General features: G+C 40.6%; 1 protein-coding gene across 1 annotated transcript in view; it reads left to right on the top strand.

The window, feature by feature from the left end:
• Positions 1-831: 831 nt before the first annotated feature.
• The window catches only part of FCRL5 (Fc receptor like 5), a 49836-nt gene continuing 23682 nt past the window's right edge, over positions 832-26985 (top strand). The window contains exons 1-7 of the mRNA XM_059069704.2: positions 832-862; positions 15526-15546; positions 16797-17051; positions 18224-18478; positions 18768-19052; positions 20514-20792; positions 23470-23748. Coding sequence (XP_058925687.1) covers positions 832-862; positions 15526-15546; positions 16797-17051; positions 18224-18478; positions 18768-19052; positions 20514-20792; positions 23470-23748 — 1405 coding nt within the window. The remainder of the gene's footprint in view (positions 863-15525; positions 15547-16796; positions 17052-18223; positions 18479-18767; positions 19053-20513; positions 20793-23469; positions 23749-26985) is intronic.

Here is a 26985-nt window from a genome sequence, read left to right as displayed (position 1 = left end):
GGACTCATAAAGAAAGGGTGGGGAAAACTATTTGAAAGAAGGAACTGGCATTTCTCATGGCAGCTAATGTCTTAGTGACCTTTGCTGTGAGTATACCAGGATGGAAACTTGAGTTTTAAAATGTTATAAAATCAATTCACAAACATAGTAATTTTTTAAAAGTTAAACAGTATAGAAAGACATAAAATAAAATGTCTCCTTCCCATCCATAGTTCTTCAAATAAAACCACTATTTTAGGTATACTTTCCAGGAAATAAAAAAGGATACTTTGTCAGTTTATATACACATGTACTCTATTTTTTACATCTACCCCAATGTGTTAATACTACAAATACCAATCTACTCCTCACTTTTTTCTCTTCACATTAATCAAGGTTGTTTTGCCTTCTTATATGTGCAACTTTATCTCATTCTTAATGTCTGCATTTTATGTCATTGTTTAGATGTATCAGAATATTCTTAAGCAGTCCTATTATGTTGCTTCAAGTGTTTTGGCTATTATGAATAACGTCACAAAAACATTCTTTTAGAACTATCTTCCATACTTTCCTTAAGGTATTTTCCAAGCAATAGAAATGTGGGGTCAAGGATATGAGCTTTTTAAAAACCCTAACATTTATTTTTTCACTTTGATCACTGGGTAGGAAACTTTGATTAATATTTGAGGATGGGTACTTCCACTTCCTTTTTTCTAATTTACTAATGCATCCTGCTCTTTGAAAAAGCTGTTTCTCAGATGTCTTCCTTGGGGCTACTGTGACAGTGTACAACTGTAAGATCAAGGCCAAACCTGGTATTCCTGATAAAACCTCTCGACAGACCAAGTCTTCATGATGCTGTGGGTGTCACTGCTGGTCCTAGGTAAGTAGAACAGCTCAACGTGGGCCCTGGGTGGGGTTGGGACAGCATCTCTCTACCATGGACCTGGCCTTTTTCTTGGGGGTTCAGCCCCTGCTCAGAGATTCTTTTCTGCCTGGGGAGATTATATTCTTTGTCTTCACTGTATAGCTCAGAGATTTTTCCCTTGAGGCTGAAAGCGTGGTCAGAGCTTCAACTTTACAAAGAAGGAAACCACAGTGACCACAACACTTAAGGGTTTATTCATTTTTTTCTACAACAAATATTACTTGATAAAGCCCAGAAAATGTATTACGTTTGCTTGTTTATATTGCCTCATTCAGAGAAGACCCTAGTTTTCTCTCTGCAGAGGAGGAGTGTTTATCCCTTGTATGACAATGCCAGACCATGGTGCTGGACATGGGAGGGAAAGTTTTCTAATACAAAAGATGTCTCCTGCTTTTGCACACAAATGCAAACCACAGCTGTGATTGTCAGATAAAGAACACAGGGAGGGTGAGACAAAAACCAAGACTCACAGGGGGAAGTGGGCAAGGCAAGGGAAAAACCTAAGATGCATGACATTCTTTCATTTTCCCTCCAGGTTTATTGAAGTATAATTGACAAATTAAAATTGTATATATTTAAGATGTACGAGATGTTTTGATATACATATATTATGCAGTAATAACCACAATCAGCTAGTTAACATTTCTTTCACTTCACATAATTACCGTGTGTGTGTGTGTGTGTGTGTGTGTGTGTGTGTGTGTGTGTGTGGTAAGAATACTCAGGATGAACTCTCAGCAAATTTCAACAATACATTATTAGTCACCATACTCTACATTAGATCTCCAGTACTGCTTCATCTTACAACTGAAAGTTCATTTCCTCTGGCCAGCATCTCCCCAGTTCCCCTACATCTTACTCACTGCCAGGCAAACACCATTTTATTCTCTGCTTTTGTGAGTTCAACTTTTTCAGATTCTACATGTAAGTGAGATCATGCAGTATTAGTCTTTCTCTGTCTGGCTTATTTCATTTAGTATAATATCCTCTAGGTTTATCTATGTTGTCACAATGGCAGGATGTTTTCCTTTTTTTTAAAGCTGAATAATATTCCGTTGCATATATATATGCAACGGAATATTATTATACACCACATTTTCTTCATCCATTAATCAGTTGATAGACACTTAGATTGTTTCAATATTTTAGCTACTGTGAATAATGCTGCAATGAATATGGGAGTGCAAGAATCTCATCAAGATACTGATTTTATTTCCTTCAGATACATACCCAGAAGTGGGATTGCTAGATCATATGATAGTTTTACTTTTAATTTTTTTAGGAACTTCCATACTGTTTCTGCATAATGACTGTGTGAATTTATATTCTTACCAACAGTGTACAAGGTTTCTTCATCAACACTTGTTATCTTTTGTCTATTTGGTAATAGCCATTCTAACTGGTGTGAGGTGTTATCTCCTGGTTTTGATTTGCGCTTCCCTGATGATAACTAATGTTGAGCATCTTTTTATATAATTTTGGACATTTTTATGTCTTCTATGAAGAATATCTATTCATGTCCTTAACTGTTTTTTAATCAGGTTATTTGTATTTTGCTGCTGATTTGTTAGAGTTCTTAGACATTTTATATATTAACCCCTTATTGGATATATGGTTTGCATATATTTTCTCCCATTTCATAGGTTACTCTTTATATTGCTGTTTCCTTTGCTGTGCAAAAGCTTTTACTTTTGATGCAATCCCATTTGCTTTAGTTATTACTTTTGTTGCCTATGCTTTTGGGGTTATATCCAAAACTCATGTCCCAGATCAATGCCAAGAAGCTTTCTCCCTATGCTCTCTTTTAGTAGTTTTACAGTTTCAGGTCATATATTTAAGGCATTAATCTACTTTGAATTGATTTTTGTACATGGTGAGATATAAGGATCCAATTTTTTTTGCAGAATGATTTATGGAAAGAACTATTCTTCCCCCCTTGTGTGTTTTTGGCACCCCTTTTGAAGATCAGTTGACTGTAAAAGTGTGAACTTATTTCTGGGCTCTCTGTTCTGATCCATTGATGGACATGTCTATTTTTATGCTAGCTTTGATTACCATAGCTTTGTAATAAAATTTGAAGTCAGGAAGTATAATGCCTCCAGTTTTGTTCTCCTGGTTCAAGATAGTTTTAGCTTTTGGGGGTCTTTGTATATCTATTTCAGTATTTTTCTTTGTGATTACTATGGGAACTTATTAAATATAACAGACAATTTAAGTTAAGAAATGTATTTCAATCACATATTAAAACTCTACACTTTTAGTTCTCTCCCCATTTTGTTATAGATACCACAATTTACACATTTTATATTGTATGTACATTAACAAATTGTTTTAGCTATAGTTATTTTTAATACTTTTGTCTTTTTAAACTCTTTTCGCTAGAGTTAAAAGTGACTTATATACCACTATATAGGATGCTATGGTCTGAATGTTTGTTTCCCCTCAAATTGCATATGTTAAAATTTTGACACCAAAGGTGATAGTATTAGGAGATGGTGGGGCGTTTGGGAGATGATTATGTCATGAGGGCAGATCATCATGAAAGAGATTAGTGCCCTTATAAAAGAGGCCAAAGGGAGCCCTCTTATGCTTTCTTCCATATGAGATTATAGTGAAAAGATAGCTGTCTATGATGAAGTGCACTGTACTGGAGATGAGTCTGCCGGTGCTTTGATATCAGACTTTCCAGCCTCCAGAGCTTTGAGAAATAAATTACTGTTGTTTATAAGCTACCCAGTATGGCATTTTTTCATAGCAGACTGAATAGAATAAGACCCAGTATTCAGAGTAGTCTGAATATAACTATACAGATCTTCCTCAATTCATGATGAGGTTATGTACTGATAGACTCATTATAAGTAGAAAATACCATAAGTCTAAAATGCATTTAATACACCCAGCCTACTGAATATCATAGCCTAACCTAAACCGCTTTAAACATGCTTAGAACACTTACATTAGCCTACAGTTGGGCAAAATCATCTAACACAAATCCTGTTTTTTAGTAAAGTATTGAATAGTTCATGTAATTTATTGTATACTGTACTGAAAGTGAAAAACAGAATGACTGTATAGATACAGAATTGTTGTAAGTTTACCTCTTTGACTGTGTGGCTGACTGGGAGCTCTGGCATACTGCTGCTGCCCAGCATCACAAGAGAGTATCATACTGCATATTGCTGGCCCAGGAAAAGATCAAAATTCAAAGTTCAAAGTATGGTTTCTACCAAACGGATATTGCTTTTGCACCATCACAAAGCTGAAAAATCATAAGTCAAACCATATGTATACTCACCTTTAACAGTGAATTTTATAATTTCATGTGTTTTCATGTTGCTAGTTAGTGTCCTTTAATTTCAACTTGACGAACTTCCTTTAGCTTTTTTTTACAACATGTTTTATGGTAGTTAACTTCCCCAGCTTTTGTTTATCTTGGGAAGTCTTTATCTCGCCTTCATTTTCAAAGGACAGCTTTGCCATGTATCGTATTGGGGGTTGGCAGGGATTTTTCTTTCAGTATTTTAATTATCCCACTCTCTCCTGATCTGCAGTTTTTCTACTGACAAATCCACTGTAAGTTTATTAGGGTTCCCTTGTGTGTGATGACTTGCTTTTCTCCTGCTGATTTCAAAACTTTGTCTTTGACTTTTGAGAGTTTAATTATAATATGTCTTGGACCTTTTGATGTCTAGCTTATTTGGGATCCTTTGGGAATTGTGTATCTAGATGTTCAATTCCCTCCCCAGATTTGAGAAGTTTTTAATTATTTCTTTAAACAATCTTTATGCTCTTATTCTCTGCTCATTCTGGGACTTCAATAATGCATATATTGATTGGTTTAATGTTATCCAATAAAACCACCTAGGTCGTCTTCACTCTTTTTTGGTCTTCTTTTTTTTTGTTCCTCTAACTGGGTAATATGAAATGGCTTGTCTTTGAATTTACTGATTCTTTCTTCTGCATAATCACTTCTGCTATTGAAGGTGTCAATTGAATTTTTCAGCTTAGTCATTGTATTCTTTAGCTCCAAGATTTCTGTTTGCTTCTTTTTTATGTTTTCTATTTCTTTTTTTTTTTAACATCTTTATTTGAGTATAACTGTTTTACAATAGTGTGTTAGTTTCTCCTTTACAACAAAGTGAATCAGTTATACATATACATATGTTCCCATTTCTTTTCCCGCTTGTGCCACCCTCCCTCCCACCCTCCCTATCCCACCCCTCTAGGAGGTCACAAAGCACAGAGGTGAACTCCCTGTGCTATGCGGCAGCTTCACACTAGCTATCTAATTTACATTTGGTAGTGTGTATATGTCCCTACCACTCTCTCACATCATCACAGCTTACCCTTCCCCCTCCCCATATCCTCAAGTCCATGCTCTAGTAGGTCTGTGTTTTATTCCCATCCTACCACTAATCTCTTCATGACATTTTTTTTTTTTTAGATTCCATATATATTTGTTAGCATACAGTATTTGTTTTTATCCTTCTGACTTACTTCACTCTGTATGACAGACTCCAGGTCTATCCACCTCATTACAAATAACTCAGTTTCATTTCTTTTTATGGCTGAGTAATATTCCATTGTATATATGTGCCACATCTTCCTTATCCATTCATCTGTTGATGGACACTTAGGTTGCTTCCATGTCCTGGCTATCGTAAATAGAGCTGCAATAAACATTTTGGTACATGACTCTTTTTGAATTATGGTTTTCTCAGGGCATATGCCCAGTAGGGGGACTGCTGGGTCATATGGTAGTTCTATTTGTAGTTTTTTAAGAAACCTCCATACTGTTCTCCATAGTGGCTGTATCATTTTACATTCCCACCAGCAGTGCAAGAGTGTTCCCTTTTCTCCACACCCTCTCCAGCATTTATTGTTTCTAGAGTTTTTGATGATGGCCAATCTGACCGGTGTGAGATGATATCTCATTGTAGCTTTGATTTGCATTTCTCTAATGATTAATGATGTTGAGCATTCTTTCATGTGTTTGTTGGCTATCTGTATATCTTCTTTGGAGAAATGTCTATTTACTTCTTCTGCCCATTTTAGGATTGGGTTGTTTGGTTTTTTGTTATTGAGCTGCATGAGTTGCTTATAAATTTTGGAGATTAATCCTTTGTCAGTTGCTTCATTTGCAAATATTTTCTCCCATTATGAAGGTTGTCTTTTGGTCTTGTTTATGGTATCCTTTGCTGTGCAAAAGCTTTTAAGTTTCATTAGATCCCATTTGTTTATTTTTGTTTTTATATCCATTTCTCTAGGAGATGGGTCAAGAAGGATCTTGCTGTGATTTATGTCATAGAGTATTCTGCCTATGTTTTCCTCTAAGAGTTTGATAGTGTCTGGCCTTACATTTAGGTCTTTAACTCATTTTGAGTTTATTTTTGTATATGGTGTTAGGGAGTGTTCTACTTTCATACGTCTACAGGTAGCTGTCCAGTTTTCCCAGCACCACTTACTGAAGAGGCTGTCTTTTCTCCACTGTATATTCTTGCCTCCTTTATCAAAGATAAGGTGACCATATGTGTGTGGGTTTATCTCTAGGCTTTCTATCCTGTTCCATTGATCTATATTTCTGTTCTTGTGCCAGTACCATACTGCCTTGATTACTGTGGGCTTGTAGTATAGTCTGAAGTCAGGGAGCCTGATTCCTCCAGCTCCAGTTTTCGTTCTCAAGGTTGCTTTGGCTATTCGGGGTCCTTTGTGTTTCCATACAAAATTGTGAAATTTTTTGTTCTAGTTCTGTAAAAAATGCCAGTGGTAATTTGATAGGGATTGCATTGAATCTGTAGATTGCTTTGGGTAGTACAGCCATTTTCACAATGTGGATTCTTCCAATCCAAGAACATGGTATATTTCTCCACCTACTTGTATCATCTTTAATTTCTTTCATCAGTGTCTTATAGTTTTCTGCATACAAGTCTTTTGTCTCCTTAGGTAGGTTTATTCCTAGATATTTTATTCTTATTGTTGCAATGGTAAATGGGAGTGTTTTCTTAATTTCACTCTCAGATTTTTCATCATTAGTGTATAAGAATGCCAGAGATTTCTGTGCATTAATTTTGTATCCTGATACTTTACCAAATTCATTGATTAGCTCTAGTAGTTTTCTGGTAACATCCTTAGTATTCTCTATGTATAGTATCATGTCATCTGCTAACAGTGACAGCTTTACTTCTTCTTTTCCTATTTGGATTCCGTTTATTTCTTTATTTTCTCTAATTGCTGTGGCTAGAACTTCCAAAACTATGTTGAATAAGAGTGGTGAGAGAGGGCAACCTTGTCTTGTTCCTGATCTTAGTGGAAATGGTTTGAGTTTTTCACCATTGAGAATGATGCTGGCTGTGGGTTTGTCATATATGGCCTTTATTATGTTGAGGAAAGTTCCCTGTATGCCTACTTTCTGTAGGGTTTTATCATAAATGGGTGTTGAATTTTGTCAAAAGCTTTCTCTGCATCTATTGAGATGATCATATGGTTTTTCTCCTTCAGTTTGTTGATATGGTGTATCACGTTGATTGATTTGCGTATATTGAAGAATCCTTGCATTCCTGGAATAAACCCCACTTGATCATGGTGTATGATCCTTTTAATGTGCTGTTGGATTCTGTTTGCTAGTATTTTGTTGAGGATTTTTGCATCTATGTTCATCAGTGATATTGGCCTGTAGTTTTCTTTCTTTGTCACGTCTTTGTCTGGTTTTGGTATCAGGGTGATGGTGGCCTCGTAGAATGAGTTTGGGAGTGTTCCTCCCTCTGCTATCTTTTGGAAGAGTTTGAGAAGGATAGGTGTTAGCTCTTCTCTAAATGTTTGATAGAATTCGCCTGTGAAGCCATCTGGTCCTGGGCTTTTGTTTGTTGGAAGATTTTGAATCAGTTTCAATTTCAGTGCTTGTGATTGGTCTGATCATATTTGCTATTTCTTCCTGGTTCAGTCTTGGCAACTTTTGCATTTCTAACAATTTGTCCATTTCTTCCAGGGTGTCCATTTTATTGGCATACAGTTGCTTGTAGTAATCTCTAATAATCTTTTGTATTTCTGCAGTGTCCGTTGTTACGTCTCCTTTTCCATTTCTAATTCTATTGATTTGAGTCTTCTCCCTTTTTTTTCTTGATCAGTCTGGCTAATGGTTTATCAATTTTATTTATCTTCTCAAAGAACCAGCTTTTACTTTTATTGATCTTTGCTATTGTTTCCTTCATTTCTTTTTCATTTATTTCTGATCTGATCTTTATGATTTCTTTCCTTCTGCTAAATTTGGGGGTTTTTTGTTCTTCCTTCTCTAACTGCTTTAGGTGCAAAGTTAGGTTGTTTATTCGAGATGCTTCCTGTTTCTTAAGGTATGATTGTATTGCTATAAACTTCCCTCTTAGAACTGCTTTTGCTGTATCCCATAGGTTTTGGGTCGTCGTGTCTCCATTGTCATTTGTTTCTAAGTACTTTTTGATTTCCTCTTTGATTTCTTCAGTGATCACTTCGTTATTAAGTAGTGTATTGTTTAGCCTCCATGTGTTTGTATTTTTTACAGATCTTTTCCTGTAATTGATATCTAGTCTCATAGCGTTGTGGTCAGAAAAGATACTTGATACGATTTCAATTTTCTTAAATTTGCCAAGGCTAGATTTGTGACCCAAGATATGATCTATCCTGGAGAATGTTCCATGGGCACTTGAGAAAAATGTGTATTCTGTTGTTTTTGGATGGAATGTCCTATAAATATCAAGTAAATCCATCTTGTATAATGTATCATTTAAAGCTTGTGTTTCCTTATTTATTTTCATTTTGGATGATCTGTCCATTGGCGACAGTGGGGTGTTAAAGTCCCCTACTATGATTGTATTACTGTCGATTTCCCCTTTTATGGCTGTTAGTATTTGCCTTATGTATTGAGGTGCGCCTATGTTGGGTGCACAAATATTTACAATTGTTATATCTTCTTCATGGATCCATCCCTTCATCATTATGTAGTGTCCTTCTTTGTCTCTTGTAATAGTTTTTATTTTAAAGTCTATTTTGTCTGATATGAGAATTGCTACTCCAGCTTTCTTCTGATTTCCATTTGCATGGAATATCTTTTTCCATCCCCTCACTTTCAGCCTGTAAGTGTCCCTAGGTCTGAAGTGGGTCTCTTGTAGACAGCATATATATGGGTCCTGTTTTTGTATCCATTCAGCCAGTCTGTGTCTTTTGGTGGGAGCATTTAATCCATTTACATTTAAGGTAATTATTGATATGTGCATTCCTATTACCATTTACTTAATTGTTTTGGGTTGTTCTTGTAGGTCTTTTCCTTCTCTTATGTTTCTTGCTTAGAGAAGTTCCTTTAGCACTTGCTGTAAAGCTGGTTTGGTGGTGCTGAACTCTCTCAGCTTTTGCTTGTCTGTAAAGGTTTTAATTTCTCCATCAAATCTGAATGGGATCCTTGCTGGGTAGAGTAATCTTTGTTGTAATTTTTTTTCCTTCATCACTTTAAATATGTCCTGCCACTCCCTTCTGGCTTGTAGAGTTTCTGCTGAAAGATCAGATGTTAGCCTTATGGGGATTCCCTTGTGTGTTATTTGTTGTTTTTCCCTTGCTGCTTTTAATATGTTTTCTTTGTATTTAATTTTTGACAGTTTGATTATTATGTGTCTCGGTGTGTTTATCCTTGGGTTTATCCTGTATGGGACTCTCTGTGCTTCCTGGACTTGATTGACTATTTCCTTTCCTATATTAGGGAAGTTTTCAACTATAATCTCTTCAAATATTTTCTCAGTCCCTTTCTTTTTCTCTTCTTCTTCTGGGACCCCTATGATTCGAATGTTGGTACGTTTAATGTTGTCCCAGAGATCTCTGAGACTGTCCTCAGTTCTTTTCATTCTTTTTTCTTTCTTCTGCTCTGCAGTAGTTATTTCCACTATTTTATCTTCCAGGTCACTTATCCGTCCTTCTGCCTCAGTTATTCTGCTACTGATCCCATCTAGAGTATTTTTCATTTCATTTATTGCGTTGCTCATCGTTACTTGCTTCCTCTTTATTTCTTCTAGGTCCTTGTTAACTGTTTCTTGCAAATTGTCTATTCTATTTCCAAGATTTTGAATCATCTTTACTATCATTATTCTGAATTCTCTTTCAGGTAGACTGGCTATTACCTCTTCATTTGTTAGGTCTGGTGTGTTTTTATCTTGCTCCTTCATCTGCTGTGTTTTTCTGTCTTCTCATTTTGCTTATCTTACTGTGTTTGGGGTCTCCTTTTTGCAGGCTGCAGGTTCGTAGTTCTATCTGTTTTTGGTGGCCCCCAGTGGCTGAGGTTGGTTCAGTGGGTTGGGCAGGTTTTCTGGTTGGGGGGACTAGTGCCTCTGTTCTGGTGGATGAGGCTGGATCTTGTCTTTCTGGTGGGCAGGTCCACGTCTGGTGGGGTGTATGGGGATGTTGGTACCCTTATTATGATTTTAGGCAGCCTCTCTGCTAATGGATGGGGCTGTAGACCAGCCTTGCTCTTTGTTGGGTATAGGGTGTCCAGCACTGTTCGTTGCTGGTCCTTGAGTGAAGCTGGGTCTTGGCGTTGAGATGGTGATCTCTGGGAGATTTTCGCCATTTGATATTACGTGGAGCTGAGAGGTCTCTTGTGGACCAGTGTCCTGAGGTTGGTTCTCCCACCTCAGAGACACAGCCTTGACACCTGGCTAGAGTGCCAAGAGCCTTTAATCCACACGGCTCAAAATAAAAGGGAGAAAAAAATAGAAAGGCAAGAAAGGAAGGAAGGAAGGAGGAAGGGAGGGAAGGAAGGATGAAAGGAAGGGAGGGAGGAAGAAAGGAAGGGAGGAAGGAAGGAGGGAATAAAGAAAGGAAGGGAGGGAGGAAGAAAGGAAGGGAGGAAGGAAGGAGGGAATAAAGGAAGGAAGGGAGGAAGGAAGGAAGGAGGAAATAGGAAAGAAAGGAGGGAAGAAAGGAAGAAAGAAAGGGGAGAAGACAAAATAAAGTAGGGTAAAATACAGTTATTAAAATAAAAAAATAATTATTAAGAAGAAAAATTTCTATTAAAGAAAAAAAAAAAAAAAAACGGGTCGGTCTAACCCTAGGACAAATGGTGAAAATAAAGCTATACAGACAAAATCTCACACAGCAGCACTCACATACACACTCACAAAAAGAAAAAAGGGGAAAATAATAGTATATCTTGCTCCCAAAGTCCACCTCCTCAACTTGGGATATTTCACTGTCTATTCAGGTTTTCCAGAGATGCAGGGCACTTCAAGTTGACTGTGGAGCTTTAACCCGCTGCTTCTGAGGCTGCTGGGAGAGACCTCCCCCTCTCTTTGTTCGCACAGCTCCTGGGGTTCAGCTTTGGACTTGGCCCCGCCTCTGTGCGTAGGTCGCCCGAGGGCGTCTGCCCTTCGCTCAGACAGGGCGGGGTTAACGGAGCATCTGATTCATGGTCTCTGGCTCACTCAAGCGGTGGGGGGAGCACGGATGTGGGGTGAGTCCGCGGCGGCAGAGGCCGGCGTGACGCTGCACCGGCCCGAGGCGTACCGCGCGTTTTCCCGGGGAAGCAGTCCCTGGATCCCGGGACCCTGGCGGTGGCAGGCTGCACAGGCTCCCGGGAGGGCCGGTGTGGAGAGTGACCTGTGCTCGCACACAGGCCTCTTGGTGGCGGCAGTAGCAACCCTAGCGTCCCACACCTGTCTCTGTTGTCTGTGCCGACAGCCGCAGCTCGCGCCCGTTTCTGGAGCTCCTTTATGCGGTGCCCTTAATCCCCTTTCCTCGCGCCCCAGGAAGCGAAGAGGCAAGAAAAAGTCTCTTGTCTCTTCGGCAGATCCGCGCCCGTTTCTGGGGCTCCTTTAAGCGTCGCGCTTAATCCCCTCTCCTCGCGCACCCGGAAGCAAAGAGGGAAGAAAAGGTCTCTTGCCTCTTCGGCAGCTCCAGACTTCTCCCGGACTCCCTCCCGGCCAGCCGTGGCGCACTAACCCCTTCAGGCTGTTTTCACTCTGCCAACTCCAGACCTTTCCCTGGGATCCGACTGAAGCCTGAGCCTCAGCTCCCGGCCCCCGCCCGCCCCGGCGGGTGAGCAGACAAGGCTCTCGGGCTGGTGAGTGCCGGTCGGCACTGATCCTCTGCGGAATCTCTCCGCTTTGCCCTCCGCACCCTGTTGCTGCGCTCTCCTCCGCGGCTCCGAAGCTTCCCCCTCTGCCACCCGCAGTCTCTGCCCGCGAAGGGGCTTCTAGTGTGTGGGAACCTTTCCTCCTTCACGGCTCCCTCCCACTGGTGCAGGTCCCGTCCCTATTCTTTCGTCTCTGTTTATTCTTTTTTCTTTTGCCCTACCCAGGTACGTGGGGAGTTTCTTGCCTTTTGGGAGGTCTGAGGTCTTCTGCCAGCGTTCGGTGGGTGTTCTATAGGAGAAGTTCCACGTGTAGATGTATTTCTGATGTATCTGTGAGGAGGAGGGTGATCTCCGCGTCTCACTCTTCCGCCATCTTCTCGCTCCCCTCTATGTTTTCTATTTCTTTGTTAAACTTCTCATTTTGTTTATCTATTGTTTGTGGATTAATTTACTTGTCTGCTTTTTCTTATAGTTCATCGAGCTTCTTTAAGACTATTATTTTGAAATGTTAGTCAAGCAGTTCATGGATTGTTAGGGTGAGTTATTGGATCTTTATTCGTTTCCTTTGATGTTGTCATATTTGCCTGACAAATATGATCTGTGTAGCTCTGCATTGGTGTCTGTGAATTTAGAAAAGCAGACACTCTTTCTGGTACTTATTTGTTTGAACTGCTAAATACTCTTGCTTCTTCCATGAACTTATAGGACTGCCCCCAGGATCATGGTTGAGCTTGGCTGGAGCTTGATCTCATGGTTATTGCTGGATCTACATTTGGATCTGCAGTTGGCAAACCTGTTACCAAGGGCATGGATGGGTGTGATTTCTGCTAGGTCCCTGAGCATTCTCTCATTGGGTTGCTTGGCTGGTCCCTGGGCAGACAGGACTGCCCTGAACTTCAGTAGAATGGTACTGGAGTTTGGTCACAGGATGGCTTTAAGGACCACAGTCAAGTTCAAGACATGAAGTTCTGTTGCCAGGGGTGCTTACAGGTGTGGCTTTCACTGGGTCCCTGGGTAGAACCCTGGGCAGGCAAGACTGCTTTGGACTACAGTAGAGTGGGACTGGATCTTGGTCACAGAACTGCTTCAGCAATAGAACTCAGGTCTGAGGCTGGTGGGCTGTTACCAAGGGCATGGATGAGCATGGATTCTTTGACAGAAAAGACAACTTTTTTTTTGGCAGAAAAGACTGATTTTTTGGCAGGACCATGGACAAGTGGAGCTAGAGTTGAGTTTACAGGAGAATAAGGCAGTTTTCAGTCTGTAGCTGGGATCATAGTCAGTGAGTCTTCTACCAGTGCATGTGCTTGTCTTCTCGAAGTGGCCCTCCTTGGTCGTGGGCTCCAATGGGGTTTCACAATCTCTAGATCTCAAAACTCTCAGTTTTTGTTTGTAGATGGCTCCAAAACTTTGTTTCTGTAGAGGGTGGAGACAAAGACTAGAGACCTCCTCTTCTACCATCTTGCTCATGTCACTCCCAACATGTGATATTCTCTTCGTGCCTGTGGGAGTGTATAAGTCTATCAATTCACACGTATCAACTGGTTGGTTTTTTACCGAAGTTGAAAATATTAGAATAAAACATATTTATTCATTTGTTCAACAAATTATTTAGTAACATTAATACACAGCACTATGCTAGGTGCTGAGAGTGATGGGAAGACATGGGAGGCAGCATTTCTGTGCTTAGGAAGCTCATGATATAGAAGGGCCTTCAACAAGGCCGATGTACAAGACATATCTATGTAACAAGAACTCAGTTAAACAATTGTCCAAGCAAAGTTACCAATGACGGTAAAAGTGGTTAACAAACTATATGCCAAGTATCTGGTAATGACTTCTTGAAACAGGTAGACAGTAGGAGCTGGAGGGGGCAGCGATGGGGTGCAGCACAATGTGAGAAAAAAGGACCCCATTGTTGGAAGCTGCATGGGATACTCCAGAAATAGGAAGCACATCCTAGTGTGTCACCAAAACAAAGGAGCAGGATAGGGCAATGTCCAGGAGCATGTGCTTTGGGGTCAAACAGGATGGGTTCAAATAAATGGGTTAAAAACTCCATTCTGCCCTTAACAGCTACTTAAACAGTTTCTGGTCTGTAAAATGGGGATAATCATAGAACATTCCTCATAGGGATAGTTAAGAAGATTACATGAAATAATGTATGTGAATATCTACCACATAGAATACACTCAGAAAAATATTAGCTACTTATAAAACAATACAAATCCATGGTGCCAAGATATTTAGAAAATGGCAAATAATCCATTGCTCTGATTATAACACTTAGGTTTGGATTACTTCTCATCAGCCCCATGTGGACAGGGATAATATCCCTTTTGCTCACTCCTGGATTTCCATTGCCTTGTTCAGTTCCCAGATACAGTTGGCATTCCACAAATTTCTGTTGAATGAATGAATCAAATCTGTCCCTCATCTGGAATGTGTAATCAGTTTACAAACTAGACAATTTTGCCTCCTCTACCTCTCCAATACTCCTTTCTCAAACCCATATCCTCCCAAGTAGAGATACTTACTAACTTAGTACTTTAATTAATTCATTACTCAATAAATGTTTATGAAATGTCTCTTATAAGCCAGGCACTGTTATAAATTCTGCGTGATATATGGTGAACATGAGAAGTCCCTGCTTTCACATAGCTTCTGTTCTAGAGAAGGGAAAGTAAACAAACAGAGTAAACAAGCAGATAAGATAATTTCAGATAAACATTCTGAAGAAAATTAAATATCATCATCTCTTGCTCTGCCTCCCCTCCAGTACTTCTGCTTTACATCTGCCAGAGTGCTCCAATAAGTTACAACTTTTAATCTTGTCACTTTCCTACTTGAAACGTTTCCATGGCTCCCTGTTACTTTTATGATGAAACCATAGCTACATACCATCCATAACTTAGGCCCTGCCTATCTGTCTAATCTGATTTCCCCTAAACTCTCTATCTTCCAGAACCGCTCCCCCATTCAACTTCTGAACACCAGTGCTATTTCTTCACATATGTGCCCTTTCTGTCTTAATTACACTCCCCATCAGCTCTTGCCACACACAAACATCTTTGCCTGGCTGACTCCTATGTTCTCATTCAGTCTTTTCAAGCATCACTTCCTTCAGATATCTTTCATGGTCCTCCCACCCTCTTTGCCACACACTGACTCACACACACAGACCCTACATACTGGGATGGGTGACCCTTCTGCCTTCAAGATGCCCCATGTGTATTTCTATTACTACACTTATACCCTGTATTATAATTATATTATTTTGCTTCAGGTTTCTGTTTATCCCACAAATCAACTTCTTTTATCAGATATCATTTTTTATTCATCTTTTTAATTCACGCTTTAGTCCAAGCACAATGACCAGTATAAATAGACATTTGACAAATGACTATTACATTAAAAATAAATTTTAATGAAAGAAGTAATAAATGAATGAAAACAAACAAAGAAGCATTCCCTTTGAAAAGTAAAAGATTCCTTGCTCTGTGCTCATCTCTGGCTCTTTATATTTTTACAGCTCCTGTCAGTGGACAATTTGGTGAGTTCTCCTTTCTTATGTACTTCAGTGTCCCTGGATAAGAGTGTCTCCCTAATAAATATGAAATATTTTTGATGATTGCCTGAGGATCTCTAATATCTCCTGTTTCTCTTGCTGAGGTCGGCAAAGATGTGAAAGTATCACCTGGTCTATTGGCATTTCCCAAGAGCCAGGATAGCCATAATCATCCTCTGACCCTCCCTGGAAGAAGCAACAAATGTACAAGCAACTCCTGGCTGTCACTAGGTCCTGCACTTACTCCTATTGCAAATGGACCCCAGATAACAAGGCAGGACATCTTAACTCCATATCAAACGTGCAGGACTTGGGATAAGATGTTCTCCAATCAGCAAGCCTGCAGAACTTCTCTGAAAACATCACACTGTGGAGATATCAGTGGGAATGTTGCATTCTTTAAAGTTTTAGGAGTAAAATCCTCCAGGAAATGTGTGGGGAGCATAAGAACATCCAACAAACGGGCCCTTAAGAGGAAGAAATGCACCAAAAGAGGAGATTGAGGGAGAGGACAAATTGTCTGTATACACATTTTTTTAAAGTTCTGACACTTAATTGCCAATCTTTTGGGTCAGAGAGTATTTTGGATATTTGAGCACTCATAAATAGCAAGAACTCACTACCAACTCTCTCTTGTCCAAAATCAGCTGCCCAGTGTTTTATCCTTAGTTAGATCCCTTCTGGATTCTAGCTAATGACTTGTCCATTCCTTGCTCTACCACAATTAGCTATGATGGGATTTTTCTGGGCATTTCCTGGGCATAATCTATAAGATGAAGGTGTTAGACAAGTTAATCTCTCAAGCTTTTTCCAGTGCCAAAATCTTAATATGATTTATCCTTTTTTTGGAAAGTGCAAAATTGTGATTTTAACAACTCCCTGGGAAGTTCTTATGAGTTTATGAACATGATGAAGTGACAGGGACAGGGGATGACATTTCCCAGGATCCAATTCCATAACAGCCTAACCTACCTTTTTTTTCCCATTGACATTTGGCAGTGAACCTTGCCTGGTATCACCCTCTTGAAATCATTTTGCCTATTGTCATCCCCTCAGCAGTCACTTTCTGCTGGGTGAGTGTTTTGGTTGAAACACAGACTTGAGCAATCAGTGACCTTTCCAGAGGGATTTCTTAGAGATTCTCCAAAGCCGGGACCTCCAGTCTGGGCCTCACAAACCACTGTGATGGGAACTGCAGGCCACTCCACCTCAGATTCTTTCTCTTTCATCCACAGCAACTGAACCAAAGTCTGTAATTTTCCTCCATCCTCCATGGACCACTGTCTTCCAAGGAGAGAATGTGACACTGACTTGCAAAGCATTTCACTTTGATGCATCAAAGAAAATAAAATGGTATCGTTGGTATCTTCCGGGAGAAATACAAAGTGAAACCTCAGGAAACACCCATGAGGTCCATGAATCTGGAGATTACAGATGCCAGGCCCAGGACTCACTCCCGAGTAATCGTGTGGGCTTGATCTTTTCTCCAGGTGGGAAGGAAATGAAAGAAAAAAGTTTAGAAATAATAAAGTTACCCAGAAATCATCTATATTTACTAATTCAAAAGCTATAGAAATAGGGCCCAGGAATTTATATATTTTACAAGCTGCTCAGGTAAAAGGAAATTTGAGAAGCAATTTATCTGAATGGTTTCTGAAACTATGTATAGTTTGAGGCTTATAAAATTTATTTGGAATAATAATCTACATGAGGATTTGTTAATATTTGACAGATAGATATAGATAGACAGATAGATAGATAGATAGATAGATAGATAGATAGATAGATAGATAGATGATAGACAGAAATTTCCATTTCTGTCCTAAAGCCACCTGTTTTGAGTTGAAGCAGTATCTTTCTAGTTATAGCGTTCTTTAATTTAGTGAACAAGGAAGCAGTATAGTAGCAAAGAGCTAAGAGCTTCTTTGACCTGACAATTCCCCTCTTAAGAATTTACCTACTGAAATAATCATAGATATATACAACCAAAATAGAAGAACATTAAATGGTCAAGAAGAGAAAACTCATTAAATAAATTACCTTACTGCCATCGTAGGAAAACTTTGTGGTCATTGAAAACCAGATTAAGGAATGATATTGATGACATAGGAAAGTGTTCATAGCAATGTAAGTGAAAAGCAAATTATCAAGTAGATAAATATTTTAATTTCATAAAAAGAAAAGAAATACACACAGACTCTCATATACATGTACATAGAAAAAAGAACTTGAAAAAATCTGGGTGGTGAGATGATAAGATTAATTTACATTTCCGTTTACAAAATTTTCTCAAACATATGTGTTCCTTTTAAAACCAGAAAAAAAGAGGGATTTCCCAGGTGGTCCAGTGGTTTGGACTCTGCACTTCCATTTCATGGGCACAGGTTTGATCCCTGGCTGGGGAACTAAGATCCTGCAAGCTGTGCATCATGGCCAAAAAATAAACTATTAGATAGATAGATAGATAGATAAATAGATAGATAGATAGATAGATAGATAGATAGATAGATAGATGATAGATAAGACCAGAAAAAAAGAAATGATAATTATTTTAAGAATCCTTTTTCCTTAGTCCCTTTCTTATAAAATCTATTGGAATAATAATGAAAAGAAGGGAGAAACAATCAGATGAAACAAACAACTGCCTTTGTGTTTCCTACAGCCAACCTAATCCTGCAGGCTCCACTTGATGTGTTTGAAAAAGAACCTGTGATTCTGAGATGCCAAGCAAAGGCAAACATAGTACTGAATACTATAAAGCTGTACAAGAATGAAAAAGTCCTTAAAGTCTTTGAAAAATCCTCTGAATTCCATATTCATCAGGCAAGTCTGAAGGACAATGGCAAATATCACTGTATTGGAGTTAAGGAAGATGATCAGTTGGTTTCTTCAAACTCGGTCAAAATTGAAGTCCAAGGTAAAGCCTTCATTATTTTGTGAAATAGGTTAGTCAAAAGGAGGACTCCTGAGAGTGTAGAGGATAAAGAGGGTGGACTGTAATACCACTGAACCTCAGGGCACAGTCCTACAAGGAACAGAGAAAGTATTACTGTGCTTTGGGCTGAAGGATATTAGGAATCAAAGGTGGCATCTCTTCTGTCTGCTTTTGTATGCTCTGCTTGCTGGTGCTGAGGATGAACTGTGTTTTTCTCCAGAGCAGTTCCAAGCCTCACTGTTCTGGGGACTATTGTGATTCTTCTCTCTAGAGCTGTTTCCAAGTCCTGTGCTGAGAGCCAGCTCCATGCAGCCCACCGAAGGAGGAGCAGTGACTCTGACCTGTGAGACCCAGCTCTCTCCACAGAGGCCAGATGTCCAGCTCCAGTTTCACTTCTTCAGAGACAAACGGCTCCTGGGGTCAAGCTGGAGAAGCCCCCCAGAATACTGGATCTCCACCATATGGAGAGAAGACTCGGGGTTTTACTGGTGCCAGGCACGGAGCATGACTCCCTCTGTCCAGAAACAGAGCCAGAAATTACAGATACAGGTGAAAAGTGAGTGTTAGTGAGGTGAGACTTGCTAGAACTGGGGCTGGGAAGGGCCGGGCAGAGTGGCACAACAGTTATTTATTTTTTTTTCTTTCAATCCCATGAAATACAACTCTTTCTTTTTCTTCTGAAGTTTCTCTTCCTTGACACCATTTTTTTTTTCCTGGTAGGCCTATAGACATAAGCCATGGGCTATGGCAGAGCCCTCCGACTGGGCTGGATGGACTCTGCTCAGCCAGATGGACAGATTCCTAGAATGCTAGATCCCTGGAGCAGAGCACTTAAGAATAAAAAAAAACAAAGGACAAGAGCTTGGGGAGTAAATGGTTTCAACTTGCTCTCTTTAGGGATGGTGTTTTACCCATGATTAATTTTCCCTGAGTCTCTGAAACTGTGTAGGTCCTCAAGCATGACTGCTAACCAATTGTCAAATGCCTCTTCTGATTAAATTTGACCTGTCTCATAGGAGACATGTTTGAGCATTAGGAAAGATGCAGATCTGGGGTGCATGCTTTCCTAAGTGAGGAAGGGGTGAAAGTGGTAACATTCTCCATAAATTCACTCCCATTCCTAAGCAAAGAAGAAGGTTCTATGTTTCTTCTAAACTGTCCAGATTTTATTAATCTTTGGTCTCCATTCACAGGCAACAGGTTTTTCTTAGGTCCTTGGTTTGGACTGGAAAATTGAGAGGAAGTGGAGAGGGTGTTACCCAACAGTTGCAACATAGTAATTTCTAGCATAGGATCTCCCCCAGCATAACTGATGGAACCCCAATCTCAAACCCTACTCCTTCTCTGTTCCCAGGTATCTTCCCTTGTTCTTCAAGCCCCCAGGATGACCTAAAAAGGCACTGCCCTAAGCCAACGTCCTAGTGTAAAACCATAACCACCTGGAGTATAGAACACTTTCATCACAGATTTTCCCAGTTTTAGGATGACTGTTATGGGTCCACCTTCTCTGACCATCTAACTGACCAGCAGAGGTGTTAAGAAGTGCTTATTCCAGGGCAAGCTTGCTGTATATGCCAATGATTGATTTCCAACTAGCCATTGCAGTTGTCAAAGCTTCAGAACAAGCACCTCTGATGGCAGGTCTTCCTGTCCCCTTCACCATCCACCACTTCCCCCCAAGCAACACCACTGATGGGCACCTGGTGTAATTTCCAGAATGATTAGTCCATGTTCTAACAGGTAGGGCATGAGGGGAAGGTGGGCAGGGTTGCCTTTTTCTCTTGTGCCAGATGCTCCACCAGTTCATTAGGGAGTTGAAGTTCTCCCAAACCATGGATGGACCACAGTCTCTCCACCACTTTCTCCCTCATCCCAAGGAACAAGCTCAATTCTGCCCAGACCAACTTCCTATCGTGTCAGCAGACTTAGCCCTTCCCATTCTAAGACTCTTCTTCTATGACTCAGTTTGTGACACCCCAATACCAAGAATCTCATGTGTCATTATTTATTAATTTAGAAGTTGTTCCTGACATCCGTATATACCCTCGCCCAAAGTTGGTGTTTGAAGGGCAGGAGCTGGTACTCATCTGCTCAGTAAATGGAGTTCCAGGGTCCATCACAGTTTCTTGGTACAGAAAATTCAAAAAGCTGAGGACAGAAAGAAAGCTTCACAGTTCCTCAAAAACAGAATTCAAGATCCCTGTGGTGAAAAACAGCGACGATGGAGAGTATTACTGTGTTGTCAGCAATAATCGCTCCTCCTTCCGCAGTGACCCAGTGACCATCAGTGTGAAAGGTGTGTCTGCCAGATATTATCTGAGGGATGGCTTTTCAAACTTCACCACAAGGTGGATGTGTGGGAGTGAATGTTGATAGTTGCCAATACTTTACTACTCTGAATAATCTACCAGAAGTTAGAGACTAACAGGAGTGGGATTTAGTGATAGAAGGAATTGTGGGAGCTTTTGGAAACTCCAAGAAATGGAGGTCAGAGAAAGTACTCAGCGATTGGCATATGTCTGAACTCTTCATATTTACAAATTACTTTTTAGCTTAAATGCAGTGGCTCCTGGGATAAAGCCAGAACAAACAGAATTTTAGAACTGGAACAACCTGGGGCCATGTCTCTTCACAAGCCTCCTTGATTTAAGGATGTGCAGGGATTCCCTCCCTCCCACTACCTCGTTGTCTCTTTCAGTTCCAAATGCGGCATCCTTTCACCACCCTCAGGGCTCCTAGGGCACAGGATATTGGGAAGAATGAGATAGAGTTCCAGATCTTCCCTGTGAAACAAAGGGAGCCTCTCTTTCAATTCTGTATCAGTTTTATCATGAGGCTGAAATCCTGAGGACCCCAGACCCCTATAGTAGAGGAACATCCCTAAATCTCTCTGCCCACAGAGCATTCTGGGAATAACTCCTGTACTCATACGATGGCCTGGGGACCCAGGCAGTGAGGAGAGACCACTCTCCACCAGAAGTGAGTTGTCTGACCACCAGAAGTCACAGGATCAGGTTGTTTGTTACCCCACAGTCTAAAGACTGCAGCTACAGAAATTCACAGGCTTTTGTTTCACATGGCATCACAGCAGGTTCATTGCCTCTGTTTGGCAGATCTGAGCTCCTTCCTGTGACCACACTCTCAGGAATTCCTTATAGCGAATCATCAACAGTAAAATACACAGTCTGACCAAAACTCTCCTAACATAGCTGTGAAAACTTTTCAGGGTCCAGATTCTGTCAGAGGTCACCATTATTTGGTTTAGATGATACGCAGTCTTTGATTTTTCTATCAATCAAAAAAAAAAATAGTCCAGTGATTCCTGGGTCTAATCTTCCTCTTACTGAATCCCAACAAATCTCTACTCCCTTACCTACTTCCTGCTTCTTCCCCAATTCATCTATATTAGTCTGCTCAGGCTGCCATAACATAATACCACAGACTGAGTGGTTTAACAACAGAAATTTATTTTCTCACAGGTCTGGAGGTTAAAAGTCCAAGATCAGGTGCCAGTAAGATTGGTATTTAATCAGGGCTCTCTTTCTGGCTTGCGGTAGGCCACCTTCTCTCTGTGTCCTCAAATGACCTTTCCTCTGTGCCCTGGGAGAGAGAGAGGCCTCTCTCTTCCCCTTCTATAAGGACACCAGTCCCATCTGATTAGGTTCCCACCCTTATGACCTCATTTGACATTTATTTCCTTAAAGGCCCTATCTCCAAATACAGTCATATTGGAGATTAGGGCTTCAACATATGTATTTGGAAGGGACACAGTTCAGTCCATAACACCATTCTAATATCCCCATTGGCTCCCAGGTCTTTGAACAACTGTCTCTATCTTGTGGGCCTCATCCTTTGACAAGTTCAGATACCATCACATCCTTTAATATGTCTGCAGCATCTCTCTCTCTCTCTCTCCCTCCTTGGTCCCTGGCATCTACAGAATTCACTGTTTTTCTCTTTTCTTTCTTTATCCTTCAAATCCCCAGATACTTGAGTTTCCAATCAATCTTAATAGTTCTCAAATCATTTCTCTATCCCAGAGTTGTGGAAATATCTGTTGCTCCAATCAACAATTAATTATTGGCAATAACCAATGTGCAAATCCATGTAGGATACAGACAGGTAGCAACATCACAGTTACTCCAACCATGTAACTATAGTTACTACACCACCCCAAACTACACCACCTACTTTACCAGTATCTGATGCCATCGTACCCTGAAAGCTATTAAGGTAGTTGTGGTAGTGAGAGGAAAATAACTTCTGTAGAGCCCTGTGCTGTTCCCTTCATTGGTGGCAATCTCCAGTTCCACTTTCAAGGAGATGATATGATTCAGCATTAGACCATGAGTAAGGAGACAGACTCAGGTCCCATCTGGCCCTGAAAACTGCCTGCTGAGGGACCACAGGTGGATCTCCTAACCTTTTCCTGACTCAGTTTTCTCACCTGTAAATAGAGAGGGTCAGGCTGGATGCAGGGAGAGTGTAAGAACAGAGGAGAGGGTCCGGGAAGAGTATGTGAATCTGGAACAGAAATGGGCCAAGGGCAGAGGCCTGAGGCCGATCCCAGCAAAGGGAGAAGTGTAGAGCAGGGACTGATAAGAAGACTCAGAGAGGCTTGGCAGGTGAGGGAACAGATCTTCCACGGTCATATGGCAAAGGGAAGGGAAAAGGTAAATCTGTCAGCCTGGTGGAAGCAAAATAAGGGACTTCTTCCCAAAAAACATCATTTCCTCTGGAAAACAGGAATGAGGGTCACCTAACAAAGGGATACAGGAGACAAGAAGGTCCAGGTCTGATGGGAAAGGAGAAGACCAGCATAGAAAACAGGAGACAGCTGGGGAGAAAAGCCTGGGAGGCACTGGGCTGCCCTGAGGGCCAGTGGACTTGAGACTGGACATCTCACTAACCACTGATTGAAAGCTCCAGGAAGTGGCAGGTGCAACTGTTGACTAAGTGTTTCTATCCCTCAGTCCCCGTGTCTCAACCTGTCCTCACCCTCAGCCCTCCTGGGACCCAGACTTTTGTGGGAGATGAGGTGAACTTCGACTGTGAAGCTCAGAGAGGTTCTCTGCCCATCTGGTATCAGTTTTTTCGTGAAGGTGTGCTGCTCATGAAGACAGAAGCTACTTCATGGAGAAAAATGTCCTATAGATTCTCTCTGACTGAAGAGCATTCTGGGAACTACTACTGCACAGCTGACAATGGCCTTGGCCCCCAGAGCAGTGAGACCCTGAGACTCTCTGTCACCGGTAAGCTCTGGATTCCTGCCAGTGACCCATCCCTGACCCAGATCCTCTCGTACCAACCCCTTCAGAGGTCTGCATGGATCTTCCAGTTTCCTACCCCAATCAACCTCATGCCCATCTTGGCTCCCTTCTCATAGAACCAGCTATCTGTGGGCCTTAATCCTCATCCATCCCTGGCTCAGCCAGACCCCTATGATAGCTCAGAAGCTTCCCCAGCTTTTACCAAATGAATTTGTTTTCTCAAATTATCTTCTCAGGCCCTATATGTTCAGTCTCCAAGCCAATTTCTCTTAACTCCATGCACAGAAGCATCTCATATTTCCTCAATAACACTTACATATTAATTTAGCTACAAGCACAGTCATATGGGCATATAGTGGGTAAGACCTTACTTTCTCCAAAGGGTTCTCAAGCAGTTCAAGCTCTTCCAGTAGGTTTAAAGAGGGCTGAAGGTGAAGGGAAGGGAGGAAATGGCTTCCTGAAAACCAGCTCATTTGTTTTCTGGGGTTTCCGTGATCTTTTGACTTAACCCAGTAAAATAAGTGTCATTTCATTGTATTATGTTTTTAAAATTTTTCTTGCAGTATGACATACATTTATAAAGGTATCTGAATCATAGGTGTACAGGTCATGGTTGCCCATAGAATCATGAAAAAGTGTCATTTTAGGAGCAAAATTGCTTCTGTTTACACTTGGAATCTTTGTTTCGTAGAGAGTGAAAGTTCAGTTTTCTTTTCAGAGAAGAGAAATATAAATAGAAAAATCTTGAATCTGGTGTATCAGATCATTTTAGATCAGAAGAAAAAAACCCTGATGTCTCCAGTGGGTGAGGGTTTGTTAAGGATATCCAGGGAATAAAAAACAAACAAACAAACAAAGACCAGGAAAGACATTATATTCAGATTCATGGAATAAGAACTGGGAGATCTCTCAGAATTCAACTTATTTCTCAAAAACAGATTATACTGACGTCTGATGAGCTAGAAGCGTTCATTATTCTCTACTCCTAGGCCCATCAGCTTTTTCCTTTCTAAGTCCTGCTGCCCCATTGTCCTTACTGCTCCTAAGTGCTTTCCACCCTCATTTTTATGACTCTATCTTAGAACTTATCTTTACTCAAAACTCCTGTTAATTTCAGCATTGACTGCCTTGGACTTCTGGGTATGATGTCCAGCTCTGTATTTCAGCGTCTGCCCCAACTGCCAAAGCGGTGCTTCCAACTAGTCTAACTAGTCAAGCAGCCTAGCTCTAAGACACCTCATAGGCCACTGGCAAGTCTATACATAGAATGTTCTTAAACCAACTGCTCACCTCTAATTCAACAAATGATGGCCAAGGCATGTAATGAACTACGTTTAAGAAAATACTTTTTCGGGCTTCCCTGGTGGCGCAGTGGTTGAGAATCCGCCTGCCAATGTAGGGGACACGGGTTCGTGCCCTGGTCCGGGAAGATCCCACATGCCGCGGAGCAACTAAGCCCGTGAGCCATGGCCGCTGGGCCTGCGCGTCCGGAGCCTGTGCTCCGCAACGGGAGAGGCCACAACAGTGAGAGGCCCGCGTACCGCAAAAAAAAAAAAAAAAAAAAAAAAAAAAAAAAAAAAGAAAATACTTTTTCTAGGAATGATATGCATAGCAGGACCTCTGAGGTTTCCTAGAAAGAGCCAGTGTACATGAAAAACACCTTGCTCGGGTTGTCTGATGTCAGCGTGGGCCAGAAAACCTGAATTCTAGCCCGGGATATGAAAATAGCTAGCTCATAATTTGGGCAAAACTTTAAAATTTTCTTTGTCTTGCTGTTTTCACCTTCTACTGAAAGTTAGATAAGACAGTAATTAGTGTCCCTTAGAGCCCCAGAATTCTGTGATTCGAGTTGGAATAGGAGCCCAGAGGCCATGAATTCATGAAGCTCTGGAAGAAACAAAGTGAGGGAGAGGCTGAGCGACACTCGTCAAAGCCCCAGACAAGACAACCAGGGAAATCTGTGGGTGCCCCAGAGCTGGGCTTGTTTACCTGGCAAAGCAAGGGAGAGAATCAGTTTGACAGAGTCTCATCATCTCACACAGCGAGGAGTTAGGGGAGGCACTTTTAGGGCTTTGGGAGCAGGAATTGGTTAGAGTGGGATTGTAACTGCAAGTGTGGTCTGGTCAGAATTTGTAAATTAGACAAGTTTCTGTTATAGTCTGTGGTCTTAGGAACCCATGAGTCCATTTGGAGTTCTTATTACTATGCTCGTATGGATCTGAAAGACCTCTTGCCCCTCGATAGCTCTTGTTTCAGATCATAGAAATAAAACATGGCCAAAGGAAGACATTACCCCAATGTAAATTGTTGAGTAAAGAGATTATTTTTAAAATGTAAGTGATCTGAGACTCAGACTCCAAAGCCTGAAGCCAATCTACCTAGGAAAGCCCCAAGCCCTAAGACATCCACTTTCTCATTATGACGTATTTTCTTCTCAAATTTAGCAATATCTGAAACCTCTTTATTTCCCATTTCATGTCTGTCTTCCTCAATACCAGAGTATAAGCTTCATGAGAATGGAACCTTATCAGTTTTGGTCTGCACCTCATCCCTTTGCATACTTGGTGTCTGGTATAGAGTAGGTCCTCAGTCAGCATTTGTAATTTCATGAACAAAAAGTCTTTGAGATGAGATGAGTTAAAAAAGAGCAGGGAGAGAACATTGATCTTTGCAGCTGTTTATATCAACTGAACAGATATAAATGAGCCCTAAATTAGCAAACAAGTTGAGAAGCTTCACTGTGAGCCATGCAGACTTTCTGGCAGAATAATCTGGGTTGCTTTTTTTTTTTTTTTTTCCCAAGGGAATATATCCCAAAGAGAAGACACAGAAATTTCGTGGGAATGTGAGCCAATAAGATATACCCATTTTGAATCTATCAACAGCCCTGGGTCACTAAAACACTACCCGCCCCCCATACACATACACAGCTTTCTCAAGCAAATATAAAACTCAGAATATAATTCTATTCATTGAAGTAAAAGCCATAAAGAAAACAAGTCCAATATGAGAATCTTATATGTATAGCTGATTCACTTTGTTATAAACTAACACACCATTGTAAAGCAATTATACTCCAATAAAGATGTTTTTAAAAAAGAGAGATGATAAGATAACAGAAAAGAAAATATATATATACATATATATAACAGAGCTCAGGAGAAAAACCAAACCTATGTTAGAAATAAAATCCAAATTTGAAGCAGTAAGAAGAGAATG

This window comes from Kogia breviceps, chromosome 1 (genome assembly GCF_026419965.1).
Source record: "Kogia breviceps isolate mKogBre1 chromosome 1, mKogBre1 haplotype 1, whole genome shotgun sequence".
Classification (NCBI taxonomy): domain Eukaryota; kingdom Metazoa; phylum Chordata; class Mammalia; order Artiodactyla; family Physeteridae; genus Kogia; species Kogia breviceps.
Note: the sequence above shows the minus strand (reverse complement) of the source record. Positions and strands in the feature narration are given on the sequence as shown.